We start from the raw sequence: 24,118 nt of genomic DNA, 5'->3' as shown, positions 1-24,118 counted from the left end.
AAGGCTATATGACACATGCCCAATTTAGCAGTTTTTTAAAATTAGCATCTCAAGAATAAAAGATGTTCTTTTATTTAGAGACATAAAACACTGTCCTCTTCATGTGGTAATAGAGAGTATCAATATGCCAAATATTGGCAGAGTGTTTGATTTAGAGCTTTTTCTGGGTGCTTTTTGGGGAGTTTTGTTTCTTAACAAGTGCAAATAATTTAATGTGACTTTTCAATCTCTGTAGTAGTTCCTCGTTTGATAACCTGCTATCATCATGATTCTGACCTGTTGATTAGAAGAAGGATTACAGGGTCATGTAGGTAATTTCTATATCGTCTTCAACATGTTGATTGCATTTACAAGAGGAAGGCAGCCTTTAATTTGTGAATCAGAGTTTGGAAGAGAATTTTTCTTCTCAGATGAAGCAGAAGAAAAGATGTACATTTTTAAACAATTTTTTTTTTTAAATTTTTCTTTTGATGTGCTTTGTTCTGAGCCTTCTGTGAAATAACATCTGTTTGTATCCCTACCTATTTGTTTTCAAGTATATGAAAAAAAAAATGTTGTGAATTTATCTGCATAGCAAGTAGTGCTGTCAGAGTGAAACTGTGTCTTTGGTGCATAAGAACTAATTCTAGAGCTTAACCCCTGCCAGGTGTTGCAGAGGGACAGTGACCACTGCATGGATTCTAATATATACGTTTTAGGTTTAAGTTGTTTTTTTTCAGAGTAAGGGAAGACTTTTCATAAATTGTCTCTTTTTTCCAATGCAGTAATAAAATTTCTCTTTGCCCAGTTCCCCCCTACAATTTTGTGACCTGAGCAGAATCCACCTGAATGATCTTTTCCACAATAACTGCATTTCTGGAATACAGTAGCGAACAAGGAAGGAAAATACTTGGATTACTTAGCAGAGTCTCCTCCCTCAAGATGGTTTGTGTGGCATCATCTTAAGGGAAATCTTTGATTTTTTCAGCCTCATCCCTTGCTCTTTCTCTCCCAGTGCAGTGGCTCCCGCTGTGGTGCCGGGAGGAGGTTCTGGGGGAGCTCACCCTGGGAGCTCCCTCTTGCCACTGAAGTAGGAAAGCAGAATCAGCCTCAGAGTTTTCAGTCTGTGGGTGTTTTTCAAGCTGAATACTTTGAAAAGCGCACCTTTCCTGACCTCCAGATGTTGAATAGGTGGGTGCTGGAATCGAGAGAGAGGTTGTTGCTACGAAGACGTTTCTGGGAGGGTTTTGATGCTGAAGAGACGACAGGCACTGCGGATGCTGGGGGCAGTCTGCGAGGTGAAGGAAGCAGACAGAATGGACCAGGGGCACAGAAGGAGACTTGAGAAGCAGCAATAGCCCAGCAGTGAAAGCCAAAAAGCCTGGCTGAGAAACATGAAAGGGCCTACATTCCTGGAGGAATTTCCAGTGCAGGTTTCCTTTATTCAGTAACGCTCACTGAAATAATTTACCGAAAGCTCTGAAGTGAAATTGTTCAGTGTGTGTTCCAAACTGCTGAAGTGTGTTTCACAAAGACCTTTTCTTCCTCTTACATGACTTGAGTGGAAAACACTTCTTTTTTTTTTTTTTTGTAATACGCCCAAAGAAAGTCTCATTTTTTTTTTTCCTCCTCCAAGTTCCCCACCAAGAGTATTTCTTAAATGTTACTCTGAGCATTAAGGCAATGACATAGTAGTTCACTAACATTTTATTCCAAGGTTTTATAATCTGTGGGGGGTTATGTGTTAAAACCAGGGTGAACCTGATCTCTGAAGAGGACAGAAAGCTCACTAAAGGAAAATTGCACTGTGGCTTAAATTAAGAATGTACTTTCTTCCTTGGCTAACGTTACAGTTTGCTGGTGGGACTGACCTATTTCAGGGCTTTGTAGTAGAACATGAGAATGTGGATACTTGGGCTTTTCCTTTCTCCTGTGTCTCTGTGCTCAACAGCAGTGGTGCAGTCCTTCAGTGTGTACATAACAGAGAAAATTACAGTACAATGTCCCCAAATTTTATATGTGGAATGTTGAATTAACAAGATATTATTTCAGAGATATATAAAGATATTTACAGATGTATTTAAATTGTTATCTCATTAATATTTTTGGCAAATGAGAAGACTGGAGCTGTCTGTATAATAAAAAAAAGGCAGGAATATACTCATCTCTTTAACAAACACTTCAACAGTTAGTCCATGGAAATGTACACAAGGAAGTGTGGCAGTACCACCAATCTCTCACCTTTGTAGGTATTTGAATGCAACCCTCATTTTCCAACCTTACTATCACCTCGCTCGTGGCTGCTTCTTATTTAAATATTTTATATTCAGTCTTTTCCATAGATAATGTGGATCTGGGTTTTTTAATGTTGGTGCTCAAAGGTCCGATTTTGCCTTTGTGCGAGGGTTGTATTTATGAAAAAAAGACTAATCAGTGTTTTGGAGTTAATATTGGTTAGTTTTGATCAAGGACAGGTCCTCATTATGCTTTGAGCATTATAGAAATTAAAAGGCATCCTCAGCAGCTTCTTCCTTAATATATAGCACAGGAAAAGAAGGAAAAAAGACCTCCATAGGACTTGTTGTAGGTATGTTTGCTCAGCTGTAGCATTGTTTGGTTAGTGTTGGACTCTGCTCTTGGTTTCATAGCAGTGTCCCTTTTAAAGAGTATTTTATTAAAGCATGTCTTTTAAATTTACCATGGATGTGGGTCACAAGCTGTTTTTTGAAAGAGAGCTTTAAAGTTCAGACTCTTTAATGAAATTAGAGTTACAAAGTGGTTTTGATTATTCCAGTCAAAAGAGTCTGAGTTTTTTTCCTGTTTAATACAAATTATATGATGGGTTTTCATTTGGAGTTTTCACCCATCCTTAAAAAAAAATAAAATCATGCAAACATATTTTAATTTAAAACTCAGGAGTGCTCATATTACTCTGTTGGCATCAGTTTGCTTTTAAGCAGTAGCCTAAAAACTCCTTCTGAGATTGGTGTACTCAGCAGCTTGCAAAATCAAACCATTAGCAAAAAATAGTTTTGAACTCCCTGAAGATTTTATTATTGACTTCCATTAGTGTAAGTCCTGTCCCAGAGTTGCAGATTGAGCATAAATATTGCAGGCATCAGTGTGAAGTAGTGCCATTAATGCAGGTGTCGTTGAGTGTTTTTTTAATAACATGGAGCAAATCAGGCATGAGAGATGCATCTTATGAGTCTTCACAAATGTGGACCAACTGCCCTTCATGTGCAAGTGCATCACGCTCAGTGATAAATACAGACATTACTTGCATCAAAGCTGTTTTTTCCTAATGATCCAGGGAACTATTGGTACTCATTTCTTTATGTGAAAGAATTAATATTGTTTATTTTCGTTTATGTAATTGTCCTCTCCATTCTGCAGATCTGACCTGGGAATAAAAAGCAGGCAGACAATAGTAGGTCTGCTGCCAATAATGAACGTGTAGGTGTTCCATGAATCACAGTAATGATTAATACCAAGAATGCTATTGAATAATATTAATTGAAGAACTAATGAAGTGACGTGTTTTCAAACCAGCGCTTCCCATAAGCTTTTTTACCGGTGGGCTTTTTCTTCAGTGATAATAATGTTTTCCTTCAAAGATGTCATTTTTCCTCTTCAGTACATCAGGGAGGGAAAGGAGATGCTGGAAAAGAACTAAATATTTGTTTCCTAAAGCATCTAACATTGGTAAAACAACTTGTTGCACTGTATCGCAGTGACATGATATCACATCAGATACAATGAGAATACATGTATTCAGTCTGCAATCTAGACACATTTTTTTATGTAAAACTGCAGGTATTTCCATGTCTAGCCTTTTCCCTTCCAGTTTTTAATTTATAATGTAATATTTCCTTCTGCTCAGAAAGTTTTCCCCACTCTGCTTCTGTATAAAATTGCCTTGCAAAGAACTGGGAAGAATGGCAGAATCTGCAGAATAAATAGAGAATCTGAGTCTAAATAAATTGCTGTCAAATATCGAAGCAAATGTTGAGAATTTTTTTCTTTTCAATTACTGCAGGTTGTTACAGCAATATTAGGTGTTATTTGTGTGATATTTCCAGGGAGATGTGTTGACAAATCATAAACCTTTGGAAGCGAATAGCGAACTTCTAGAGAAATAACACAAGAAGACAGTTCAGTTGTTACTATTATTCTTCAAACTTTGTGAGGGAAAGGCTCATTTTCCAAAATGTAAATGGATTTAGTACATTCAATAAGTAAGAGTTTCGGGTTTTTCAAATGTCATACCAGGTGAGGTTTTTTTTTAATGAGAGTAACTTGAAATAGATGGAGAGTCGTTGTGGGGACTGCTCCCATTACCCATCCATCACATCAGAATGTGCCTTGGGCACCTCCAGAATGTTTGCTCCCTGTCAGATATAAAATACTGTGATGGGTAAGTCCCCTGGTAAAGGTCGGACCTGGCAGCAGAGCTCGCTCCTCTGAGACACTCAAAGGTCAGAACTCTCAAGGTTCTGGTAGGACTGGAAGCTGAGCATCACAGTAATGTGTTTTTGTACTTAATTTTATGTGAGCTTGTTGCGTTTGGTACTTCTGGAAGTTCATTTCTGTAGGTGAGTGCACTGTTACAGTCTTATGCACCAGTTCAGGTTTTTTCTCAGCCCTTACTGAACTCCTTTAAGTGAAATAAATCATTTTTGTGGTAAACCATCTCTCGCCTTATGGATATTTTAAGTAAAATATTCATCCTAGTACTGTGACAGCGTTGTTATCTTAACGCTGTCACAGCATTAGGATGTCATCTGATGCTGAGATTTCTGTGCCATCAGATAAAATTGGTTTTAGAAAACAGTACAATCATCTTGATTGTTTTAACCATCTGAACAGCTCTCTAATGCTACTGGACCGCTCACATGAATTAGCTGAGCAGCCTGTGTCTCTTGAGGAGTTTATTTGTAGATGATGATGATTATTAAGCCCAGGAACCACAGTGAAGTAGACTTTCCACTCTGTTAGCATGGGCACAGTCTGTGTTTAGGACTCGTGGCCTCACTGTGGACTTAGAGCCTGGTCTGTGTGGAAAATGCAGCTGCCCAGAGCGTAACAAGGAATCCACAATACGACTGTCAGAACCTCAGGCTGGCTCCTGCTCTTTCTCCAGGCCCATGTCTTTTGTTGACGACCCGAATTGTTTCCCCTTCACCAGCTCTGATGTATTATTCATGTTATTTCAGTGTGGTTTTACTTTTGATAAAGGAGCGGGATTTCCCCATTTGACTGTAAACATGGCAAGAGAAAGCTTTTAGGACATTATTCCAGACCTAGTTTAGCTGTAAACAGCTGAAATATAAATATCAAAACTCCTTGTCCTGTCATTAGAGATTAAGGAAAAGCATTATGAAGAAGAGGGACTTGGTTTGACTCTGTGCTACGTATGAAACAGAAGCTTCATATAATTGTTTGTGTCTCAGTCCTTCAGGAGTGTCAGAAGCCTGTTACACATAACAACGTTTAAAACCTCATGGAATCTTGGGGGGGAGAAAAGGAATTTTAATGTAAAAGAGACCAAGTAGGAATTGGTGCAGAAACAGAAGTAAATATGTACATTTACTAAGGGAATCTGTGACATATAAAGCATAACACTAATCCCTGGCAGTTCTTTTCCATTCAGTGGCACTAACATCTTTATAATTAAGAGCAATGGAATTATTTAGAGGAAAATTGTGTACTGTTATAAACCATCCTTTTTTTAATTGAACAGTTGTAATTTCTACCAATGGAGCAAACTATATTATAAGAAAATGATTATTAGTTTAAAATGCAAAGTTAAATGAATGCAAAATTAACAAACAGATGGTGAAGAATTATTGTGCTTTATTTTACTCCTGGGTAAAAGGGCTCATGCAGGATTGTAAAAATGTCATCACACTTCGTAAACCTGAAAGCAAACAGAATTTGCAGTTGTGCACATCTGTTTTGGGACACTGCTAAAGGGTTAGAAGAATCAATGTTGTTTTCAAATAAGGGTATTCATCAAAAGGATATCATTTACTTAACAGTTATGGCTTCTGCTAAGCATCAGACTTAATGTTCTGTGGAATTCATTACAAAATTTGGCAGCTTTTTTCTTCACAAGCTACTGAGGCAGCATGCTGCAAAACTGAACTGAACAGCCTCTTCTTATTCTCTGTTCCCTGAAGCCCAGAACAACAGTTGAATAACCTGCTTAAATGTTTGACCAGTAATTTCAGGATTTTAAATTCTAGATCAAGATGTTGCACTTCACGATGCTTTCCCAAGGAATATCAGTGATGGAATGGAATGGAAAGTCCAGGGGCTTGTTTTTTTCAGTGGCTAGTGAGTTAAAAAAAAGAATTATGCAATGTTTTGGGAGGAAGAATGGGAGAAATATGTGTAAGTGACTAATTTAGTCAAATTAAAAAAAAACAACCCAAACCTAAAAACCCCAGCCAGATAAGACATGTGAAGCTTTTATTAGAAAAGAAATTATATTAATGTTCAAGCTGGTAGTTTCAAAGTATGCCATCTAATTGCTTTGTTTGAGCTCAATTTACAAAAATTAGTGAACTGAAGATGTAGGATTTTGTTTACGATGACTCTGTGCCACTTGGAGAGTGCAATTTAGGAACAGCCAAGGAAATAGGAATTATGAACAATAAGGTACTGATTGCAGTCAGTGGGGAAGGAATACTAAGGAGGTGCTCACTAATGAGGGAGGTATTAAAGGCAGGAAATTCTTGTATTTTTTTATGTCTGTACATAATCCAGAGTTTCTTGTCACCCTGTCCCTTCTATTAGCTTGTAAATTGGGTGTATCACTGACTATATGTAGTGATTCTGGCTGATGTGAACTTTCTGTTAAATTGGGGTAATATATCTACAAAATCTTTGTTAAAAGGGCACGTTATTAAGATGATAAAATCGAAACACAAAGTTGGAACATGTCAGAAGACAGGTTGTCTGCACGTAATTAACATCCTTTGCACACAGTTATTGTCCTTTGCACGCAATTATTGCTCTTTGTGCACATGCCTGATTATGCATCTTTAATTGTGTGGTCACATGCAGAACAGTTTGTACCTTGTTCAGTCCATGGGATGGACATTGCTGTCTTAGTATAAACCTCTTCAATATTACATTTTTTTCACTGTTGTTCAATGTGTAGGTATGTAGACTACTCAAATACTGCTGAAAGGAAAGAATTACTCATTTCTGCATGATTTTTTTCTATGATATTTTTATATAATAAACACGTGAATAACTTGTCTATAATTTTTTCCAAATAGCATATTTATGTGGCCTTGTTATGCATCTTAGGCTACATTTTCCCTCAAGAGAAGTTGACTTTATTTATATCTGCTGACTTGGATGACAAATTGAAAGAGTTTCAAAACTACTCAGACTACCTTCACTCTGTTGGAGTAGAAATCAAGGCTGAATTTTTACAGGGGAAAGAAAACCTCAAGCTTTTAACAGCAAGGTTAAAGACTAAAAAAAAAAAAAAATTAGAAAGAATTTTACTTAGTACCCTGTCCAGTATCATAAAGGAGCTTCATGAAAGCAGGTAAACCAGAACTCTTTTGCAGGTCATTGCTCAGTTGCCATGGCTAAGTCCTTTTTTTTCTCCCACAAGCCATCCACAACTTTTCCCAATACAGCATTTTTTTTCCCTCTACAAATTAAGCTCAGTCTTGGAATAACAGGCTTATTTAATGCAGAGACTCCTTTAAAGAGGTCTGTTTTATGCATTAAATCCACGTGTGATCCTTCTTGTGTTTCAGTGTACATACATAGTCGTGTGTGTGTCTTTATCTGTCTCCGTGTCTCTGAGTTGCCTTGTATTTGTCTGACTGTATTATTTCCTTGTGTCAGGGGAAAAAAAGAAAAGGCAGACCTCCCAAACTGCAGGTTTAAAACCTTTGTGGCTACACACAGAGCTCTGCTATTTGAGCTGGCTGAGTGATAGCGATACAGCACCGGGAGTCAGAGGACAGCCTACTTTTCCTCCTTGTAATCTTCATCCAATTTCAGCTGCCTCAGACTTCTGACTTTTTATTCAAGTTGATATTTTTAGCCACTTCCACTGTTCCTTGTTCTTCCTGCATCCTTTCTCCTTAACCTTTCTATTCCCTTTTCCCTGGGTTCCTTTTGAGATCTGTTCCTTCATCGTTTCCTCTGTCTTAGCTCTTCAGTTCCCTTAGCTCTTTATCCAATTTTAGTGCCCAGGTTTGGTTAATTGGCTCTTGAAGTGTCATCCCTGCCCCTTCTCAGCTTCCATCTCCCTCCATGGTTTCCCTTCCCAGTCTCATCAGACTCATTCACACAGTGAGTCCCTTTTGTCTCATTGCTCCAGATTTGTCCATCTGCCTGAGAACTGGATACTCCTGTTCCCCATGATTTAAAGATGATTTAAGTGACAGTGGTATCAGGAGCCTTAAGGATGTCTGCTTTCCATTCCAGTGGCTTTTTGTGCTTAGGCTTAGAGTATTTATTACAAACTTCCTCCCTCTAATCCTTGTCAGACCGAAGGAATCTTTGTAGAAGGTACATGATGTCTGATCAGTGCTAGAAATTGGAGAGGATCAGTCATGATCAATGAGAGTAGATTTTTCTGTAATTTTTCACTGACAAACTTTTGGAAGTGTTTTACTCTAAAAAAAAAAAAAAAGGTTTTCTCAAGTTTGGTCACATCTGGATTGATCTGTAGGGTATGGGCAAAATCTGCATCTCCCACACTAAAATTCCTGCTAAATTGGAAGTCCTGTGAGTGGGGTTGTTTTTAAGATGAGCAAAGTGTTTTTCTTAATGACTTTTCTGTTCTCAGAAATGGCTGGAAAGTTTTGTCTATGTGTTCCAAAAGTATTTAAGAGAATCTAGATGTGTTGTGTGAAGCTTTAGCCCAACTTTTTATTGTTTGCAAAACTTGCATAAATAGAACAGAATTTACATGGAAGCCTTTTCAAACAGTCCCCATTCACATCCCCTCTTTGACAGTGCCACACTGACAAAAACTTCGCTGTAGTCTTGGCTGTGGTGCCAATAGAGAAGCTGTGTCAACATGTTTTAGGCAGGCTTCGGCTCAAGACCGTCACCTGAATTTTGACCTCCCTGTGGACGTGTCTGCCTGTGAGCACCTGTGGGTGTCCAAATTCCAAGAGCAGGCAATGGAGATCTGGCCAGTATTGGCACTGGAGCCTAAAAGTGGACACCCACTCTTTGGTCAACTGAATTGGCATGGAGTAAATTCCATGAAATTACTAAGTCTTTAGTAAGTGTAATGGGAGTTTAAGTAGTTGGCTTATATATAGGCACAAAATTCAGAGCTTGAAGTTTGGGTGTTGTGCTCAAACCTTGTGTCGGGTGGAAGCAGTGTGACTGTATGAGCAGTAAATTCTGCTTTTACATTCAATGGCTTGGCAAATGTGCCTGTGCCAGCCTGGCTGTAGCTACAGAGGATCTGTAGCATAGACATAACCTATGGAATGCTTGAGCCACTTCAGAATCCTTACATAGGATTTAGGAACATAGGAGCTGTGCTGGGTTTGACAGCAAGTTGACTTCTTCCCAGTATCTTGCTCAGTGGCCAGTAACAGACGCCTGGAGAAGATCATTAAACAACAAGCATGTAGCAATGTTTCCCTCAATTATTTTTTTCTCAAGCCTCCAACAATTTGTGGCTCAGCCTGAGCTCTGCCAACACAAAGAAATGTCTACACATAACTTCTTAAGACCTTCCGAGCATGAATCAAATGGAACTGGCACAATAGTCTGTTCTCTGAGCCTGCCAAAAAGCAGCCTCAAACCAAAGCTGATGATTTCTGTTCTTGCCTTGTTTGTCCTGGAGTTGCTGATGCTGAAGCCTAATAACCACAGTTTAAATTTCATTAAACATTATTGACCTTCTTGTTGTTGACAGTCTAACTAAACAACAGACTCGTGCGTGCTCTTCAGTCACAGTGGATATTAGATGAGAATTAAGGGAATAGCTGGTTGTTAGCTGGGGAAAAGCTTTGACTCACTCAAAACATTTACATTATCCTAGATCTTGCAGAAAGCAAGGAGGGGAATAAGAAAAAAGCACACAACTTTTTCCTCATGAAAGTGTGAAAAAAGCAAGCAAAGGCAGAGTCTGTGAAGGAAATCATATGCATGCAATTATTCCATTAGCTTATGTAATGATGAGGAGAACACAGCTTCAAGGCACCCAAATCCTTCTTTGGAGCTTCTGAAAGTTCCCAAATGTTTGGGAACATTTCAGATTATGTGAGGAAGAATTTTTGTGCCCTGTAGTTTTGCATGTTTTCCTCTACCTATTTCAGGTTTCAAATAGGAAATAGTTATCTCCCTTAGCAAACTCGATTCTTGTAAGATATTAATCTATCACAACTATTACAAAAAACTCCCATGCAAAACATGAATTCTTTCTTCTACCAGTTCTTAAATGCCTTGATATCAACACCATTTATTTAATGTAATTTTTTATAAAGGTGAAAAGGAGAGGCAGCTGGTGGGAAGGAAGAACAAAGCAGAGACTTGTAGAAAGCCTGAAATCTCCACACTTAAAGGGACTTTTGCTTTCTACCTTGATTATTTGTGTTGAGTCACTGTGTTAAGGATTGAGGGGAAAAAAAATCCTGATCCCTGCTTGAATCGCATGGTATATATTGAAATAATTTCCAAATTTGTGAAATGAATGATATCAAATTAAAAAAATGGAAGGTAATTTCCAGTACTCCTGGAAATGTGTGCTATTTTAGTACCTTTTCTAATCAGTATTTCAGTGAAAAGCCAGTAATTGTTTTTATGTTGCCATCTTAGTGGATTATGCTCTTTAATGCTTTATGGTGCTTAAAGCAGTGTATTTGACATGAGAGGTGCTAATGGTGATTAGTGCCTACAAGCAATATAAAGCCTTTTCTAGACGATGGAGTAATCAATGAAGATTATTAGAACGAGCAGAGAAGGTATTTCAATAATCACTGGTTATACAAAAATTTCTTCGTGGTCTTGTTAATGACAGGTTGTTGGTTCAGTTCTCCTCAGGTCCAGGTTTGTGTGAGAACAGTTTTCAGGAGCTAAACAGGCTGAAATTTGTTCTTCCAGGTAACACATTAAGTTGTTTAAAAGACAAGAGGCTTGTGTGTATTTTTGGGTACACTGTCGTAAAATTAAAATTTCTTATTGTTCTCATAGGTTTTGTCAGCTGATCCTTTTAAAGGAAAAGTTCATAATCAGTGAAAACTTTTGTCATTTTGCGTAAGAACATTTTGCAATTCCTAATGCTAACATTTAGCTTTATGGCACTTATCAGGTTGCAACAAAGTATTTATTCAAAATCCTTATTTTAGCCTTTCTTGAATGTCTGCCTTCTAAGGGTTGTTAGTTGTCCAGTTGCTGAGACAGTAATACTATAAAGTAATTCTGTGGGCAATAAAATAAAATAATTAGTACTGTCTAGATAAAATCTTACATTATTTTACAAACATCTTTTCCCCATTTGGACTTTTTACAGAGTTTTGGAACACTCCAAAGTGTGGGCAGCAGGGAAGGTTGATTTAAAGCTGGAATATATATTTTCTCAATTATTTTTTCTCAAGATGTAGGAAGGTTAGGAATACGTGAACAGTAAGCTGTTGCTGTTGTCACAATTTTCCAGTTTGGCCATCTGTTTCCAGTAAATCCAACAGCCAATATTGTGACATTCAGCCCAGCTCCCAAGCCATGGGCAGAATTAACTTTTTTTTTTCAGTTGGGTTTGCTGCAATCACAATTCTAGCGTGGAGGTGCAAGTTTTGCCTTGCCAGAAATTTTCTGTGTGGTTTCTACCACTCTATTTCACGGAGGTAGAAAACAGAGAAGGTGACTGCTCAGGGTTTTCTGATGTTTTCTGTTGGTTCACTTAGTTCTTTCTCTTTCACTGTATTTGTGTAACAATGTCGTATTTGTTCCAACGGGGTTAGTGAACAAAGGGAATTTTAAAATTAAATTTGAAAAACTGCATAGCTGTTTGCTTTTAAAAATTAGTTGCTTTTCTGTCTGTGTCACAAAAACATATATAAAAGAAAAAAAGTGAAAAGGGCCAAGAAGGAGGAGGAATGGACAGTTTTAAGTGATGGAAATTACAATAATAAGAAGTAAGAGAAATATTGATGGTTTCAGAGCTTTCTTTCTATTGATGAGTGCACAGGGAGCTTCCAGAAGGGAACAGTTATAGGTAGCCAGTGGAGGACTTTTTGAGTAGGAAAGCAGTCTGCTGGCTCTGCTTTAGTGACATTTATTTCCTTGAATGTACTATGAATAAATAATGAACTATCTTTCTAGCTTTCTGACACCTTGTAAAGTTTTTTTTTTTCCCTGTAGTACAGGACTGTAAAATTGTTTGATCCACGAACAAAACGGTGTTTTTCTGGCTTTCACAACTTTCCATTTTCCTATTCCTGCCCACTGAATACTCGGATCCAGCTTCCACCCCCTCCACCTAACACCTTATTTTGTGGTCATATTAATGAAACTGGAGACTCCAGACTGTCCCTGGCTCTGTTACTGTCCTCACACTGTGTGATAGAGACACTTACATCTCATGGGCAATAGGATTTACTCCTTCATTCTACCTCCTTCTGTCCTGATGCCATGTATTTGTTACTGAATTTATTTAGCAGAGTTTTGTTTGTTTGTTTGTTTTTTTAATTAAATATACTTTACTGTGCTTTGGGGGCCATTGCGTGGGGTCTGACTTCAGAAGAATGTTGGCTTCTAGTGCTGGAAAAGTCAGTCTTCTCATCAACATCTGTTGCCAAAAAAATCCCTTTGGGCATTAGTTTCTTCAGACTGCTTTATCTCTCTTATAAATTCAACAAATGTTGATATTCTTTGCGTTTTATTTGCTTCAGATGATATATACCACATTGTTTTCAAAGTGTGTTTTTTAGTTATCTGCCAAATGCTTTTCATTGCCAGTGCAGTTTAGCAGATGGGTTTGAAGGGTTCAATTACATATAATTTGGGCTTCCATTTTTCTTCCAGCGTCTTTATGTGGTTCCTTAAATCAACATCAACATTTTTCAAGGCTTTGCGGTAATCCTGTAGTTTGCTCATTTCTAATAATTTCATCATTTAGTCATTTGGCATTTGGGAAAAGGTATATATAATTCTGATTATATATTTGCTGCATACCGTGGTTGATTGGTGGTTTTGAAAAACAGATGTGATGTTTAAAAATGCCATTTATGTTGCTATTTAGACCATTATTCCGAACTTCTAATAAATATTGGATTCTTTGAGTGTTTGCAGTTCTTTCGTGATTTTCTTTCCCGATTAGATAGTTATTTATGGTTAATAATGAGATCCAACAAAGTCTCGGTGGATACTTTTTTGAGGTACACATTTTGGATCTTAACCCCTCACAATTCCTTTTTTTTTTTTTTTTTTTTTGTTGTTCTGAGTAAAATGTTTGAAAAAAGTGTGGCCTGCACAAGTTGAAGCTCAGCTATAACCTGGTCCATCTCCACAGGCTGTTGGAATGCTAAATGCAAAACAGAGCAGTGCGGATTTTGCTGCTTCATGTGCAGCTGTGGTTCATGAAGTTGGAGTCTTGGGGGGCTGTATTTTTATTATTTCACATCAGACTTCGAGATTTACCTTTTACAGTGCTTACTGAAGATACCATTTCCTAAAAGGAGTTTCTTGCAGCACTTTGGGTTTGCTGGCAGTCCTTAAATGGAATTACTGTTGCTGTTGCCTTCCCCCGCCTCGGGAGCCCCATGTTATTACTCGGTTATCTTGTCCCCCCCGCTCTCCTCTGCATTTCAACCAGTGAAGTAACAGAACACACCTTTTCCATGTGGTTAGGAGGTGTTAGACACATGGGTAGGGGTGAGATGCCTTGCAGATCAGAAGGCCAGACTGTAGCACAGGAGTGTGGCAGAAGCTGTCCTTGGTGACCCGCTTTAATTTCTGTGCCAGGGCTTTTTATCTTTTTACACTGCAGTGGTGTTTAGCATACACTAATGTTTTTCCTGTCTCTTGTCCATGAGTTGTGGTGCAGGCAGATATTTTGCTGAAGATGTTCATTTCAGCTGGTTTTAAGAATATCAGTGTAGCTGTTGACACAGGCAGCTTTGTGATTTGTATTTTCGTATGGGCTGGTTTTGGTGCCTGTGGACTTGTAGTAGCACTATTTCATGCCTAATTTCATGCCAGGCTTTGAAACAGAGAAGAATTATGGTAATAAATATTGTCTGTACTCTTAGAAGTAAGCATACGCAGTACATAACTTTTCTTTGATTTTGTTTATGTTCGTATTTGGATGCTACTTGACGCTTGAGCTAGTAATCAAACATACCATTGATAGTATTATATTTTTATTATGAAAAACCAGAGTCCCTGAGCTCAGTTGTCGACATATATTATGGATGCCTTCCTGGGAGCCACTGACCTGGTTTTTTTTCTTTTTTTTTTTTAAATCCACTCAAAATCTTATGGTACTGTGCCTTAAAAAGTATTGTTGCCTTGGTGAAAAAGTGCAAAAGCATGTTAGAGTGCTTTGGGGACTGTAATGAATCTGAGAAAGAAAGAAGACTGATTAACTGAATCGGAAAGGTGCAGGTGATACCTTACAAGTAGACTGATAGACCATGTTCCCTCTTGACTAGAGAACAGGAGGATTATTAGGTTGTTCTTTTTGAGAAATTATTTCTCTGGTCTCTAATAATAATCACGCTTATTTATGACTTCTCAAAGTTTGGTGGTGATATTTGTGTAGCCTTGAAAGGCAAGATGAGAAGAAATTGTGAAGGTATATAATGTGTTATCATCCCAGAGAGAATTGTATAATGTCAGTAAGATTTTGGGGGGGAGCATCATATTTCATTTCCATTTGCGTTTCTGGTTACTGTGTCTATGGTTTTACATTACAGCTTACAGAGCTGTGTGGTTTTTAGTCATATCCTATTGACAGCATGGTGTCATCTGCCTTTATTCTCAGAATAAGTCTCCAAGCCTCATTACTGGTTAGATAACATAGGACAAGAAGAATCACGGTCATCAGGGTGCATTTAGGGTGGGTTTTGTTAAACATTTAAAGTTGTAAAGATCTGGGAATGCCACTTGAAGACACTGTTCATTAGTTTACCTCTCCTCAGAGTTCCCTGCCTTATTCGGTGTTTGTCAAGAGACACAGGGGAACAGATGTGGCTGAAGAAAAAAAAAAAGACAAGAAAAAGTAGTTTTTGAACAACTTGTCCTGTTTGTTTTCCAGCGATGTGCATTTTGTAAGCACCTTGGAGCCACTATCAAATGCTGTGAAGAGAAATGTACCCAGATGTACCATTACCCCTGTGCTGCTGGAGCAGGCACATTTCAGGATTTCAGTAATTTGTCCCTCCTTTGTCCAGACCACATTGATCAGGCTCCTGAAAGATGTAAGTACACAGTGTTCAAATGGCAAAATTAGTACTAGGGTTTAAGAAACCCAATCTGTGGTAGGATCAGCTTTGGGCTGCATTGTTTTGGACCCATTTTCACAGTTCGTGTACCCAAGAATTCATGTGTGTTCAGGTATGAGAGAGATGCAAGTTCATCCTGTTCTGTTTTTAAAGACCAGCAGTGCTGCACAGCAAAATATTGTTCTTTTACTGACAGAGCATGGGAAGGGTTTACTGGTGAGGGTTGTCTTCTGTCAGGTTTGAGCTGAAATTCATCGACTTGCTCACTTGTCCTAACTCAAGTTAGAGCACCCTTCTTCCAAACACTTTGGCTAAATAATAGATTTAGATACGTTAGGAGCTTTATTTCTCACGTATTCCAAAGAGGAGTTGGTCCTAAAGCTCTCAGTTTTATCTCAAGGAGAATAAAACTCTTTCTTTTTGTCAAACTTCATTAAGGTTTAAAATGAATGTACTTTTGTTATGAGAAGATTAGCTGAGAAAACTGAATTAGAGTAGTAGCTATTAAAAATATTAATTAAATTTGAATTTCCTAAGAGTGATCAAGTTTTGTATGCGTAAGAACTACTAAAGAATTTCTTGGGTTCATTGAATTGTTCATAATTTTGGAAGAAATAATAATTGAAAAAAATAATTTTCTTTGTAGCAAAAGAAGAAGCAAATTGTGCAGTGTGTGACAGCCCTGGAGACCTCTTAGATCAACTTTTTTGTACTACCTGTGGCCAGCACTACCATGGGATGTGCCTGGACATACAAGTTACACCTTTAAAAAGAGCAGGTTGGCAGTGTCCTGATTGCAAAGTGTGCCAGAACTGCAAGTAAGTGAGACTTAAAGGATATGGAGGAGGACAGTGTGACATTTATGTGCTTTATTTTATTGTATTTGATTTTAAAAAAATCCATTTTATCAAGTGTTTGGGGTATTTTTCCCAGAAATTTGTGGGTTATTTGCCCAGCTCTGTCCGTTGTGATATTATATTAAGTAGGTGAACAAACCCCAGTGTTGGAAACTTTCCTCTAAAAGACCTGAGCTTAAAATCCTGTGCATTATACCCCCGAAGTTACCATTGGTTTGGCAGGATCTGGAGAGCAGCAAAACCTTCTGACTTTTTCCTCCTTTTGTACAGGAGGATTTTTCTCAAATTTACCAAATAAACAAATTATTTTAATGTAGTGCCTTTACAGTCTGGGAGCCTGTGCTCTTACTGGGTTGACAGTTCAGCCCCGCAAGTACCTACAGACCGGGCAAGTCTCCTACATTAGGCCCTCTCCTATTTTTAATGTCCTTCAGAGGCAGATAATGAGTCATTATGGAAACAAAACCATGGCTTAGTTGAGCGAAGAAAAAAAAAAACCTGACACAAGTGACTGTGATTGAGTATTTGTACCAGGCAAATACTGAGACAATGAAACTCAATTGCTGAGATACTGTCAGGGTTCACTTAGAAAATTCTGGCCACTTTACCTTTGTTCTCTTATAACTTAATCTGATGGGCACAGCAGGGTTCTTCTGCTTGCTTAGTTGTGGGTTTTTTTGTTATTTTTTAAGGACTTGCTGAAGAAGAAATAGGAGTTTTGTTCAGCTTTAGTCAGATCAGCTGGGACAGTATGAGGGAAAAACCCCCACTTTACTACTGCCTCATGTTCCTGATCAGTCGCTGATTTGCTGTTTTCCAAGCAGAAAACTTGGTATTTGCTGTCATTCACTGAACCCAGTTCAAAAAAGGTTGTTCCCTGGTCACTGACAGTGGATAGCAAATGCCAGCAATGAAGTTAGAATAGAGAAACACGTTCTAAAAGGGATCCCTAAAAATGTTGTACAGGATAATTACAGCAGCTGCTAACAAACCTTCTCTCTAGTGGAAAAGTAGAAGAAAATTTGATGTTTTCACATGCTGTCCATGAGGCCTGATGAAATATATCCATGGATTCTGAGGTATCTATCATATTTGAGAAGGCCAAGGTCCTACAAGGTCCTGCACCATGGTTAGGGTGATCCCAAACACAACTATAGGCAGGGCAGGGAATGGTTTGAGAGCTGCCCTGAGGTGAAGGACTTGGAGGATTTGGCAATGGGCACTTGCAGTCCCAAAAACCATGTCTTGGGCTGCATGAAAAGCAGTGTGGCCAGTGGGTCAAGGGAGGGGATTCTCCCCCTCCACTGTGCTCTCATGAGACCCCACCTGCAGTGCTGCCTCCAGCTCTGGGGTCCCCAGCACGGGGCGGGGGTTCCTACCAAGAAGGACTTGGACCTGCTGGAGTGAGTCCCGAGGATGAAGATGATCAAAGTGCTGGACAACCTCTGCTATGGATTCAGACTGAGAGAGTTGGGATTTTTCAGCCTGGAGAGAGAGGACTCCTGGGAGACTTCAGAGCACCTTCCAGTGCCTAAAGGGACTATGAGAGAGCTGGAGAGGGGTTCTGACAAGGGCATGGAGGGGTGGGACAAAGGGAAATGGCTCTAAACTGGGAGAGGGTAGATTTGGATTAGATACTAAGAAGAAATTCTTTGCTGTGAGGGTGGTGAGACACTGGCACAAGTTACCCAAAGAAGTTGTGGCTGCTCCATCCCTGGAAGTGTTCAAGGCCAGGCTGGACAGGGCTCTGGTGAAAGGTGTCCTTGCCCATGGCAGGGGAGTTGGAACTGGACTATCTTTAAGATCCCTTCTGACCCAAACCATCCTATGATTCTATGATTAATTAATGCAGTATGGCAGTTTTTTGCCACTGTTGAAGAAGAGCATTTTAAGCATATCTCCATGCAAAGAGAGTGTTTTTTAAAATACCAGGTCTCCCAGGTAATGAGGTAGTATCCAGTATGTGTAATACCATGTACTGTGAAGCTTTATCAAGGCAAATCTTGTTTCATACTTACTTACTGAATTAATTTATTTAAACTAAGGCAGAACACAGTGCCTTCAGATATTACCAAACTATTTGTCTTATTCTCTGCAAATTTATTTTATCACTGGGATTTGTGGTGGAGCTCTGTAACACATGATTGTAGAAAAATTGAAATCTCTTCCTCTAATGTTTGTTTTGCTCTTGCAGTCATTTTGGTTGACACTGTAGAAGCTCTGGTAGTCAGAGTGATGGCTCTTTTTTTTCTTTGGAAAAATTACAGTCAGAATGTAGAAACAAGTACAACTGAATGCTCTCTTCAGAAAGAAATAAAATGCATATTGCAGATTCTGAGCTGGTTTCAGTACAGAAAGGCCATTTAATCTGCCTACACGTGTAAATGAGAATGGGTCAATACCTAGAAGAGTGATTGCACTGGCTCAGCACTTGATAAATGAATAGTGGTCTGCGCTCGTATTTACAAATTAATTTGAAGGCATTGTCTCTATTTGTAAGTAGCATTTGTTTATTTTCATCTGTTCAGCTGTGTACCTTCCTCTTTGGACTTTTCATTAAACAGATACTTCTGTTGTGGCTTGTTTGAGTAATTTTTTTAACCCCTTGCTACTTTCCTCAGGCATTCTGGGGAAGACAACAAGATGCTGGTGTGTGACACATGCGACAAAGGCTACCACACCTTCTGTCTGCAGCCAGTGATGGACGCCGTTCCAACAAATGGTTGGAAATGCAAAGTAAGTGGAAAGCTTTGAGAGTAATTCCTTGTCTTTTGGGGGGCCCAAGCTTTGTTCCCCATGTTACGCTGTTCCAGGTGTGTCGTGCGCTGCTGGTGCTGCGTAACTTGTAATTTCTGAAGGGGTCCTGCTTGTTTGTCAGTCCTGTGGCTCTGCAGCTGCTCCCTGAGGGGAGTGCAGTGGCTGGAGCAACCTGTGTAGGACAGTAAATCAACCTCCACAGGGGAAAGGGAAGTGTAGAATCCAGGTGGAGTGGGTAACTTTCCCTTAATAACAGCTACTCTCGTGATCTGTTGTACACTAAAGTGTAAACTCAAACCTGTAGAGTTGTGTATGTGATCTGTACTCAAAGGCTCTTTATATTCAGCTGCTTGCTTACTAGAACAGCAGTTCTGTAGCTCATGAGTTCCTTTGCATTTGAGGAGGGTAGGATAAATTTGTTGTTTGTTTTCAGTAACTTTGTAAGTGTAAGTAATAATAAAAATATGATTTCAGCATAGCAAGGGAAATCCCTGTGTATGAGATGTGTGTAATTTTGTGTCAGTTTGTGGAAGTCATAAAATGACTGAGATTAGCAATAAAAATTTTGGTCTCATAAGAAATGCTCCTTTCAAGTCAGGGAGTAGTGCAAGGAAACTTGCTGTTGTGCAGGTTCTTCATGGGCTGTTTGTTATCAGATCCTGAATAATTTGTTTGTGTTACAAAGGACAAAAACTATTAAATTTAGCTCAAAACAGGAAAATGTCAGTTAATGGCAGTTCTCCCACATTGTGAAATATCATAATTAACAACTAAATTCTTGTGATCTCTAGAACTGTAGAGTATGTGCTGAGTGTGGCACACGAACAAGTTGTCAGTGGCACCATAATTGTTTGGTATGTGACAGTTGTTACCAACAGCAAGACAACTTATCTTGTCCTTTCTGTGAAAAACTGTGCCTCCAAGACTTCCAGAAAGATATGTTGCATTGTCACATGTGCAAAAGGTAAGAATCCGAATTTTTGTTGAGCTGTACTAAAATGCATAGAGCTGGTGATGAGCTGTGTGACACTGATGTGTGTCTGGGAAGGGTGTACCCTGTGTTTGATGTACAATTCTTGATCCTTCATCCCTAAATACAATGAACAATAGTAGGCAGATTTATTTTAATCTCAGCAAATAAGTATTAATTGACAGTTACCTGAGGCACCTGGCAGCTGCAGCTGCTTCTTAAATTGCACCTATTTTGTGAGGAAGCAGACTAGAAAAGCCATTGTCCTAACATTTAGAGGCTGTTGTTTGCAGTCATCTGGTTTGTTTTTTTTTTTTTTAATTTTCAAGTATGTGTTTTCTGTTTATGTGTTTTCAAGCGCGTGTTTAGCTATTCCAGTAATTGAAAAAATAAAAAATAGCACTATTTACATTTTAAGAATTTAAACTGTATTTCATATTCAATGCTGTTGTATCTTGCTGTGCAGTATCATGATGTTACTATACATGATGCAGAGTCCAGTTGGTTTTAGGGACAGTTTAGGTCTTCATGTTAAATTTGTTCACTGCTTCACATGTTGATGTATCATGTTTATATTTTTAAGATTCTCCATAATAAAGCATTGGTTGAAAATCTTTATTTCCCCATTGGAATGGGAAACAGTGCTATTTTTAATTGGTTTTACTATAATGCTTTATATTTTTATTGTTGAAGTCGTGGTCACAATAAATTAATCTCTGCAGGTGGATTCACATAGAATGTGACAGATCTCCAGGTAGTGAATTGGAGTCTCAGTTGAAAGACTACATCTGCACTCTTTGTAGACAAGGAGAAGGGGATCACACTCAGTCATGTGATGTAATGAACACTTCTGAACTCATTCCTGAACCTGACAGTATAACAGGTAATCACATGTAAACTTCACAGCTCCAAAGTGCTGACATCAAATATAACATCTGCAGCTGTCTCACAAAGTTTTTTTTTGAACCAGCCACTCATATTCTGCTCTGTGGAGTTCATCCATTCCTCTGTTTAACAGCAGCTGCTCAGCAATCCATGGGTGAGCTGTCTTCTCCATATGTTTTCTGGCTTCAGCATCCTGTATACAAACATGGGCTAATAAACACCTTAATTGTGGCTCTCAACCTTCCAGCTTCCCAGGCTGTAGCTGTAAACTTCTCTAATTTTTGGGAGGATATGGTACAGTTTGTAAATGTGTTTATTTAACAGCCTGTTTTATTCATCTGTGCCCACCTCCCAGGCAAAGGCAGCTTCTGGTGGATGTTCCTGGAGGCATCCAGTCCTCCCATTTCTCCCTTGCTGCTTGCCAGTCTCATAGTGCCTCTTCCCCTCACTCTGTCCAGGAAGGACACAGCAGTAGGAGCTGGGCTGTGTTCAAGGGAGAGATGCATATTTAACTAAACAGGTGTTTTTTTTAAAGCAATAGAGGATTAGTCTCCTGATTTCTGAAAGACTCGTGTCTAAGTGGACAAATCAAGCATCAGGTGGAAAGTTGTAGGAAAGTGTCAAGTATTTTATAAAAATTACTCACTAGCAGTAAGGAAACACAGAGGGAGCTTGGATCTGTTGATCTGAGCTCTGGTGGGTCATCCACAAGAGCTGTGCAATGAACTCTTAACCAAATGCCCCTGTGTACTGCACACCACGTGCTCTCTCGGGCAGCACCTGTGCTCGTGCTGGCTGGATTTCCCTGGAGAAGTACAGTTGTGGTTAAATTTAGAAGCAGGTAAAATGTAACAGATTAACTGCCATGTGCATTTTTTATCCTTAAGCAGCAGTGCTTGTGCACTGATCTCGTGTTAAAAGAAATCGATAGCTCTGTTGCATAAATATCTGTGTTTTTGAAAGGCTTAAATTCTGACAGGAAAGGGACCACAGCAAAACTCTAATATTTGTGTTCAAACTGATGTTTTGCGTAAACAAGTCATGCTCTTTGATGGTAGCCTGTACATGTAAGTGCTTACCTTTTGTGAGCAGTAAAGACATGATGAAAAAGGTGCTCCTGGAGGAAGGACAGTGACAGGAGGTAAATGTCTGTCTGAATTGGGTTAGAAAGAGTGGCCACTTTAGCCTTTGAAGATCTTCCCTTCTGAAAGGTTAGGAGAGGCTGTTGGACTCTCAGGCACTGTATTTAGAACATTTCAAAGTTGTCAAAAAATTGCAGTGGGACAACACCCAATCTCCTACTGAAAAACCCTTTTGAATAAGTCACAGGTGTATCTGAAAGGCTAAAGTTCTAAGTAACGCCTCTGTTAGCATTTCTAGCTACTAGAAGCATCGACAAGCATCCTCTTCTCTCCAAGGAAGAGCAAGACTGTCATCTCAGCTACTAGGAGTAATCTGGAGCTGTTACATTAGTACAGTCATGCAGTGTTTTATACCCAGGAGAGCACTTTTATACTTAAAATCAAATTTGGAGCCAATCTAAATGATCCTTTCCCCAAAGTTAAAATATCACTTTAAAGCTGGCAGAGTCTGAGAGCAGCTTTTAGGGTGCTAAAAGTAGCATCACCTAATAGTTTCTGTCTTTTTGAACTTTAAAGAGACTTTCTTGATGCAGAAAGCTATATTTGTTTTACTTTTTTTGTGCTAACATCCATGGAGAATCAGTTCCCTTCGAGTTAATGCTCGCTATATACTGTGTTTTTCATACTTCTAGTTTACATAATGCATTTTAATGAATTTCCTTAACTGAAAAAGCTTTTACACAGGGAAAAAAAAATAAGTATTTCCTGTTTCTGGGCTCCATAATGATACTGTCAGCCAAAGCAACACTCAGTAGTGCCTTTTCCATGCGAATTCCTTAATTTAACAGGAGGAACTCACAGATAAGGTATCCTAGCTCTTAAGTGGCAAAATGTAGTTTTCATGTTGTTGAACAAGTCGGTTGAAAATCAATGTTCCAAGTGCTGATAGTAGATAGAACCTCCTATCTATGCCATAAGCCATTGTAGTATTTGTATAAAAATTCGAAGCCTTCATGTTACAAGTTCTGTTGAATTTAACAGATTGGAATTTCAGAAAAAACCTTTTTGTATTACTCAAGTTATGCAGAAGTGACTGTGTGTATGTTTTCACAATTAGGGGTGTATAATTGCTTTACAAACGTGTTTCACCATCTGAAAAGTATAAAACAGCTTCGGTGTTAGTGAGTCAAAGGTTCTTAATTTTCAAGGAGCACTGTGTAGTGTCCCTAAGCTTCTCATTGACCTGGCTTGTCCTAACTCCCATCATCACTAAACATCAACCTCTTTAGTCAAAAGGTCAAACAGTCACAGCAACTACTGATGCCAAGGTAATAGAATAAACATCATAGCAATTCTAAGAACCTCTTTGCTTCTCCTTCAGCTTGTACAAATGAAATGGAAATGGAAGGTGGTAGAGAGGATGTGACATTTCAGGAACAGCCCATTACTGGTGATGGCCTTGATCAGGAATCAGCTGTTGGACATGTCCCAGAAGGTAAGAAAGAGTTTTGCTCCCTGAGAAAATTCCAGTTCAGAACCCTTCAGTACCATTCAGTAAGGTCTGTAGTGCTTTATAAATTTAAGAGGAAAAAGGTTCTAGAAAGCAGTAGGAGACATATTGCAGCAGTTCTACTGAGTTCTCAAGCAAGAGTATAAATTTTTTTGCTGAAGGAGGATGTTACTGAAAGCAGAAATAGCCTTCAGAATATTCGTGTAGGACAATTGTTTTACTTTTTGCTGGGAATGGCTTTCTCCAGAACTTGGAAAAATAGTTAAATGCTTCTATACACTGGAAGCTTAGAGTAAAAAACAATGATTTGTTGCTATTCAAATACAGTCATTCATACTTCCTCTTCAGGGTTATTTTATTTTTTATTTGTAGCTGCAAGTAACTGGATTTGATTTATTTCCCCTGGTGTGCTTTGGGCACATATATTTTTTTCTTTTCTTTTTTATCTTTCTTTTTTTCTTTTCCAGTTTATTCTTCGTGGTTGTGACTCCACAAGTATCTTTGCTTAAGGATTTCCTATTTTCTTTTTTTTTCCTTTGTAAATAAAAGTTGTTTAATTAAAAATTCTTCCAAAACAGAGTGTGTTGCAGTATCTGATAATTTGTGTTCTAGGATTAAATATACCTTATCAA

The 24,118-nt window shown here is 38.6% G+C and overlaps 1 protein-coding gene across 7 annotated transcripts in view; it reads left to right on the top strand.

Annotated features, from left to right (window-relative positions):
* KMT2C (lysine methyltransferase 2C) overlaps window positions 1-24,118 on the top strand; it is a 145,554-nt gene that overhangs the window by 41,856 nt on the left and 79,580 nt on the right. For all 7 annotated transcript variants that reach the window (XM_027893728.1, XM_027893730.1, XM_027893727.1 and 4 more), the window contains exons 6-11: window positions 15,239-15,401; window positions 16,072-16,243; window positions 18,904-19,018; window positions 19,831-20,003; window positions 20,732-20,892; window positions 23,358-23,471. In XM_027893728.1, coding sequence (XP_027749529.1) covers window positions 15,239-15,401; window positions 16,072-16,243; window positions 18,904-19,018; window positions 19,831-20,003; window positions 20,732-20,892; window positions 23,358-23,471 — 898 coding nt within the window. The remainder of the gene's footprint in view (window positions 1-15,238; window positions 15,402-16,071; window positions 16,244-18,903; window positions 19,019-19,830; window positions 20,004-20,731; window positions 20,893-23,357; window positions 23,472-24,118) is intronic.

The sequence above is a fragment of the Empidonax traillii genome, unplaced genomic scaffold (genome assembly GCF_003031625.1).
Source record: "Empidonax traillii isolate 1590-97213 ecotype Southwest subspecies unplaced genomic scaffold, ASM303162v1 scaffold404:size960789, whole genome shotgun sequence".
In the NCBI taxonomy this organism is placed as follows: Eukaryota; Metazoa; Chordata; class Aves; order Passeriformes; family Tyrannidae; genus Empidonax; species Empidonax traillii.
The sequence above is the reverse complement of the archived record's forward strand: the minus strand, read 5'-3'. Positions and strand labels throughout refer to the sequence as shown.